The 6,293-nt window shown below is 42.9% G+C and overlaps 1 protein-coding gene across 1 annotated transcript in view; it reads right to left on the bottom strand.

Moving 5' to 3' along the window:
- Positions 1-6,293, bottom strand: part of KMT2C (lysine (K)-specific methyltransferase 2C) — a 110,689-nt gene that overhangs the window by 82,853 nt on the left and 21,543 nt on the right. Inside the window, exon 9 of the mRNA XM_015426350.1 lies at positions 1,996-2,105. Within this exon, the coding sequence (XP_015281836.1) occupies positions 1,996-2,105 (110 nt within the window). The remainder of the gene's footprint in view (positions 1-1,995; positions 2,106-6,293) is intronic.

Genomic DNA, 6,293 nt, shown 5'->3' with positions numbered 1-6,293 from the left:
GTTATGCTGGGCAGGATCGTCTGCAGGAGGACGAGAGAGATGCTGAAGGTCTCGACCTGTAGGGCGATCTCGATCTATGAGCAGAGTGGGATGAATATCGATCCCAGTTGGAATAGCTCACCGGAGTCAGCCATGGCAAGGATGGTGGATAAGCCCCATACAGATACCTCATCTGTCGTTGATCCCAAGACAGAGGTGGTGGCGGGGGTAAGAAGACTCGCAGGGATTGACTTCTGGACCGTGGACGTCTTGGAGACAAAGTGGCAGCATGTCTTTGAGAGGAGCCCGCGTAATCTTGGTTGTTGTGGAGACGACGACAGGAGTAATGGGGTTCTGGTGGAATTGGATACGGTAGCCTCGGGTCAAGATTGACAGCACCCATTCGTCCGAGGTGATGTGACGCCAAGTATGAAGGAAGAGTGATAGACGGGTTTGAACTGACTCGGTGACAGGGAAGTAAAAAACTCTGCTTGGAGGGATTGTTGCCCGGATCCAAACCTCGGTTTTTGGTATGGAGGTTTTTGACCTCCTGAAGACGTACGCAGTCTCCATTGTCTGTCTGGAGACTGACGACGTGGCGCATGCCTCTGCCAAGACCTTGACCAGGTACGGGGGACGGTATTTCCCCTCCTTTGCCACCTTAAGGGGTTTGGAGGAGCCCTTCTTTGCAGACTTTTGCTCCTTACTTGGCCTGGACTTTTTTTTCACTGGCGTGGAAGCAGAGGATTGCGCCTTCGATGCCGGAGGCTTCGGTGTCAGTTAGCCGATATCAGAGGCAGGTCTCGATGCCGGAGCCGTTGAGGTCGATGGTTTCTCAGCGTCCATTGCTGAGGAAGGATGTAGAGCCAATTCTAGCATTGCTACTTAAGGGCGCGTAGCTCGGTTTTTTCGGGTCTGGTTTGAAAAGCAAGCACATTGGCGACAGGATTCGGGTCGATGAGACTCTCCGAGACAAAGTATGCAAAGGGTATGACGGTCAGGAGGAGCAAGTTTACTACCGCAACCCTTGCACCTATTAAAAAATCCCCACTTCTTCTCCATAAAAACCAAAATGAAGAAGAAAGAAGGGGTGGGGGGGTAGCCTGAAGGCCCAAGTGAGGTAAAGCGGCAACCTCCCCCTCAGCAGAAAATAAAAGGTGTTTTTTTAAAGTTTTTTGAAAGAACAACGAAGAAAAGGAATAAACTGAGGAAAAAATCCAAAGAGCCGTGAGGCAAAAAGCCAAAACACGCGAACCGATCAGACAGATGAAGAAAAAGGTCTTTCCAACGCGGTGGTAAGAAAGGAACTGGCGGGATGTCCGCGCCCTCCCCTCTGGGCATGCGCAGTGGGGTTCCTGCGCATGCCCGAGGTCTGGGCACGAAAATCCGTTAAAAGAGCTTGCTACAATGCCGATCAATCCAGCCCGTGCGCACTAGATCCCATGGGTGTGAGGCACAGAGACCACGTCGAAGATTAAATTGATCACATCAGACATGAAAAACAGAAACAAGGAGAAACCAGTAGAGGAGCCTTTTAGACACCATGGAAATTCCAATTAAAGCCTGCAGGACTTCAGCTGAAAAGTTCCAACAAGAAAAACTGCTGAGCTGGAATTCATATGCAGATTTGATACTATCACACTTGAAAAGATCTTGAGATGGTTACCTGACCACAGAAGATAATTCCGCTGGGGTAGCTGTGTTAATCTATCCTAACAAAATAAAACCGAATCCAATGCTAAAGTATTCCTCAAGAGATTCAATACTCTTTCTCTCCCAGATCTGAACAAGGAGCAGGATATGATTCTTCCCATTTGGTGTTCAGCAGCCTGGACGGGAGACCACCAGTATGTTTCTATCCAACCATTCCTTCTGTATCTGTAGAGCATACCCAGTGAAATTCTTCCTTAAAAAAGCATCTCGGCAATTAATTCAGTAACTGCAACCCACAGAGAGATACAAACGTGCTGAAAAGCTCTGCAATTGTGCTAGATATCCCATGGAGAAATTTCTTACCATTTGCTGGTGGAATATACGGCCTACACATGGAACAGTCAAAACCACTGTCAGCTGTGTTTTCTACTTCCTCTTCTGTGTTTAAGTTTTGACAGACTGCATGCATCCATCTGAAAGTTAAATTGAAAAGAAGGGAAAAGATTAAGCTGAAAGACAGACAAAAGACCATTCAGACAGTTCTGAGATTACAAGCATGAAAAGAATACACGATGTAAACTATCAGGAAGCAATGATATTATTATTTCCACAGGTGCAACCAGAAATACTGAATCCACCAATGATGTTCTGTTTGTTCAAGTCAGAAGATATTGCTTGAGATGCAGCTATAATCTTTACCTGATAATAACATACGAAATAAGGTGAATGCCAGACCATCATAGCTTCTGCATATGCAGAACTTTGAGTATTATATTTTAACAGGAGTCTTGAGGAATCTAAAAAACAGAATTTTATCCCAGCATAAGCTTTTGTGGACTAAAGCCCACTTCTTCAGTTGCAAGACGCTTTCATTCCTAGCAGCAGCAGCAGAAGAGGTGGCAGTAATGGGCCAGGGGCAGAGTGTAAGTGGGCAGAGAAAGAAGCACACTGCTCACCCATTTGTCCTCCCACTACTGCAGCAGTCATTGCCCTTTCCTGGTGCAAATAACAGCTTCCTGCAGCTGGGTGCAGCTGGGGTGGAAACAATGTTTAGAGCAAGTTTTCATCAGCTCATATGGCCCTTAAAAACCATGAAGTGTTATGCTCTGGGTGGGTATGAAACAAAGTCTGTTTTATAGTGCAAATGTTTGATATTTCTTCCTAGAGGGGAAAGATTACTTTTGAGTCTCTTGAATCTAAAAAATATGCACACAAAAGTATTTTGAGCTTGAATGTAAAATATTTGGTTCACTCTATACACCCAAAAGGGAAAGGGAAGCCATCCATTCATCTATTAGATTTTTTAAAAGGTAAAGGTAAAGGTTCCCTTGCTTGAAAGCCAGTCGAATCCGACTCTAGGGTTGCGGTGCTCATCTCCATTTCAAAGCCGAAGAGCCAGCGCTGTCCGAAGACATTTCTGTGGTCATGTGGCCGACATGATTAAACACCAAGGCGCACGGAATGCTGTTACCTTCCCACTGAAGTGGTACCTATTTATCTACTTCCAATTTCTTGCTTTCGAACTGCTAGGTTGGCAGGAGCTGGAACTAGAGACGGGAGCTCACTCCATCATATGGCACACTCGGGTCTCGAACTGCTGAACTACCGACCTTCCACAGCCTGCAGTTCAGCGTCTTAACCATAAATATTAGGTGACTAAATACAACTAGCAATCTATTTAAGGATGCAATCCTCATTTGCTTCCTTAGATATAAATTCTACTGAAATTGTGATGGAACTGAACTCACAGGTACCCAGAAGACAGGTACGCCCCCCCCCCCTACAATTTGTGGATGTCTGGATTGGAAGCATGAAGAATAATAGTACTAAAGAAGAAGCAGTTACAAAGCTTCTGGCTGATACTGACGCAAGCAAAACTGTGGCAAAATTTTTATCAATGGTTTTTAATATCCGTAATGGTATATTTTATTCATTGTACTTTGTATTTCTCGTTGCTTGGTTTTTTTCTGTATTTTTGGATTGTATTATTCTGTACCATATGGACTATCAAACTTGTTTGCTTATGACCCATTGGTCTGTGAGCATGAAGTACAGAATAAAGGAATAAAGGAAATAGTAAGGAAATAGTACAAAAAAAGACTCTTCTATGAAACAAAATCCAAAAAATTTAAAACAAAATATGTAATGCGATAATAGAAGAAGAAGAAGAGATTGGATTTATACCCCACCCTTCACTCAGAGTCTCAGAGCGGCTTAAAAACTCCTTTCCCTTCCCCTCCCCTCCCCACAACAGAGACCCTGTGAGGTAGGTGGGGCTGAGAGAACTCTGACAGAAACTGCTTTCAAGGACAGCTTTTGTCAAAATTATGGCTTGCCCAAAGTCATCCAGCAGCTGCAAGTGGAGGAGTGGGGAATCAAACCCAGTTCTCCCAGATTAGAGTTTGCACACTTAACCGCTACACCAAACTGGCTCTCTAAGAAGTGATCAGTATGAGATCAAATGTTCCTTTGAAACAATTTAAATCTGAAATACGATTTAATTTGAATCTCTTCCCGTATGTATGGGGGGGGGGATAATTCAAATCACATACTTTTGTGAAGCAGTGTATTTGTCTTGGTATCAAGTATTCAAGTTACCCAAAATTCTTCCTCAGATTGAATGTGATTGTGGTACGTTGTAATTTTAAACTGGTAGTGGAAGAAATTCTTGCAAAGTTAAACATGTTTGAAGTTTGCTATCCTAATCTACATGAAGATAATGCTTTGTTTCTTTGGAGCCCCAGATAGTGTGGAAGACATATCTGATCTGTATTTAGTAGTCTAACTACCACCTACATTCCACAGAATCAATCTCAGAATGTCCAATACCACAGATAACAGGCGAGTGAGGTGGGGATCTTTCCACTCTTTATTACTCAGTGCACTTAATTATTCAGTAACAGATTGTTTTTTATTGTTTTTGCCCCCCCCCCGAAGGGGATTTTTTTTTTAATTTTTGCATTTTCTACACACTACACACTACAGATATGTGATGGGGAAAGGACTACTAATGCCCTATCATTATTACTATGGGAAATGGGTCAGGGAGATCTAGATACATATAGTCTACTGGATAGGGGAAGGAAAACTAACATTCTATTCTAAATCTCCTACTGGATATGGGAATAGGGTAAAGACTAATATAAATCACAATGTGAAAAGCTAAAAGAATAGATCTTTTTAACCTATTAGTACAGGTTATACAGAGATTAGTTCGATTATAAAAATATAAAGTTATTAGCTTGGCACAATTACTGCCCTTAACACTCATGTTTTAGTTTTAGAGTCTTTTCTTCTTGAATTTCTTCGTTTTCTGCAGCTTGGAAGTGGCCGCTCCTTTCTCCGATTCAGATGATTCTGATGATGAGGAAGTTTGGCTTGTTGAGTCCTGTGAGTAGGACTCCTCTTCCTCTTCTTCTTCTTCCTCCACAGCCGGTTTTAGATTCTTTTCCTTCTGCTTCTTTTTTACATTGAACATTTGGTCCATAAATCTTTCTGCTTTTGAAACAGAGTCAATTTTATATTTTTTATCCTGGTAATTAAAACTCAGCCCTTCCGGGAATAGCCATTTATACGGTGTTCCCTTTTTTTGCAGGGAGAGAGTAAGCATCATGTATAGTTTCCTCTGTTTTCTTACCTCAAATGGCATGTCTTTCAAAAATTTTATCTCTTCATTCTTGATTTTTAAGGATTTCCCCATTGTTGACTTTAGTACCAGGTCTCTGGGTTGATCGTTTTGTGAATTTTAAGTAGGTTTCCTCTGGAAGTTTATTTTTCTTTATAAAATCCGGATAAGTCCTGTACGCCACATCCATTTCCTTAATTAAGTCTCCTGTTTATAATCCATTAGTGGGGCCAAGGCAACCACCAAGAGTTCCATTAAGTCCTCATTCTTATCTTCAGGTATTCCATGGAAACGTAGAACATACATGGATCTTTCCAGCTGTAGCTGTATTTGTATAGAAATATTGATTTCTAAAAGTCTCATGCCTTCTCCTGTGATGACATTCTGTGTCTCTGTTTCCTGTTGCAGGCCAAATGGTCCAGGGCAGACCAAATGGCCTGAACAACCTAAATAGCCATGCCATATAACCACACGTTCTTTAACACCTCTAAGTGGAAGAGCCAGACTTCAAGGCTCCTGCTTTAAGGCTACATGGGCCATGTCACGTACATCATGGTGAAGCTGGAGCTTGGGTCACCTGACTGCAGGTAGGGCCTCCAAACTTCTAGCCTATCCCCACACGCAGCTATGGCAATCAACAATTGGCCACACCCCCCTGCTGCTCATGATTGGCTGAATGGCCACAGCTGATTGTGATTAGCTTGGGGTATAATTCTATTGATCACTATGGAAGTGATTCTCTTAGCTCTTGCTCTCTTAGCTCTCCCTTCCTCCTCTCGTCATTGTCTGTTTTATGACACCTGGAAATGCTGCCTCTTGAGAGACAAAGAGTTGCTTTGTGACTTGGAGCACATGGTGTGCAGAGATGGGATCAGTGTTCCCTCTAAACTGAGTTAGTGTGAACTAGCTCACAGTTTTTTAGCCTCCAGCTCACACATTTTTGTTTCAGCTCAGGAAGGATGGCTCCAGAGCAAAATGATTTATGCAGCAGCCAAATCGCTTGCTCACAACTTTAATGTCAGTAGCTCACAAAGTA

Source organism: Gekko japonicus, unplaced genomic scaffold, assembly GCF_001447785.1.
Source record: "Gekko japonicus isolate JY-2015 unplaced genomic scaffold, Gekko_japonicus_V1.1 scaffold691, whole genome shotgun sequence".
Lineage (NCBI taxonomy): Eukaryota > Metazoa > Chordata > Lepidosauria > Squamata > Gekkonidae > Gekko > Gekko japonicus.
The sequence above is the reverse complement of the archived record's forward strand: the minus strand, read 5'-3'. Positions and strand labels throughout refer to the sequence as shown.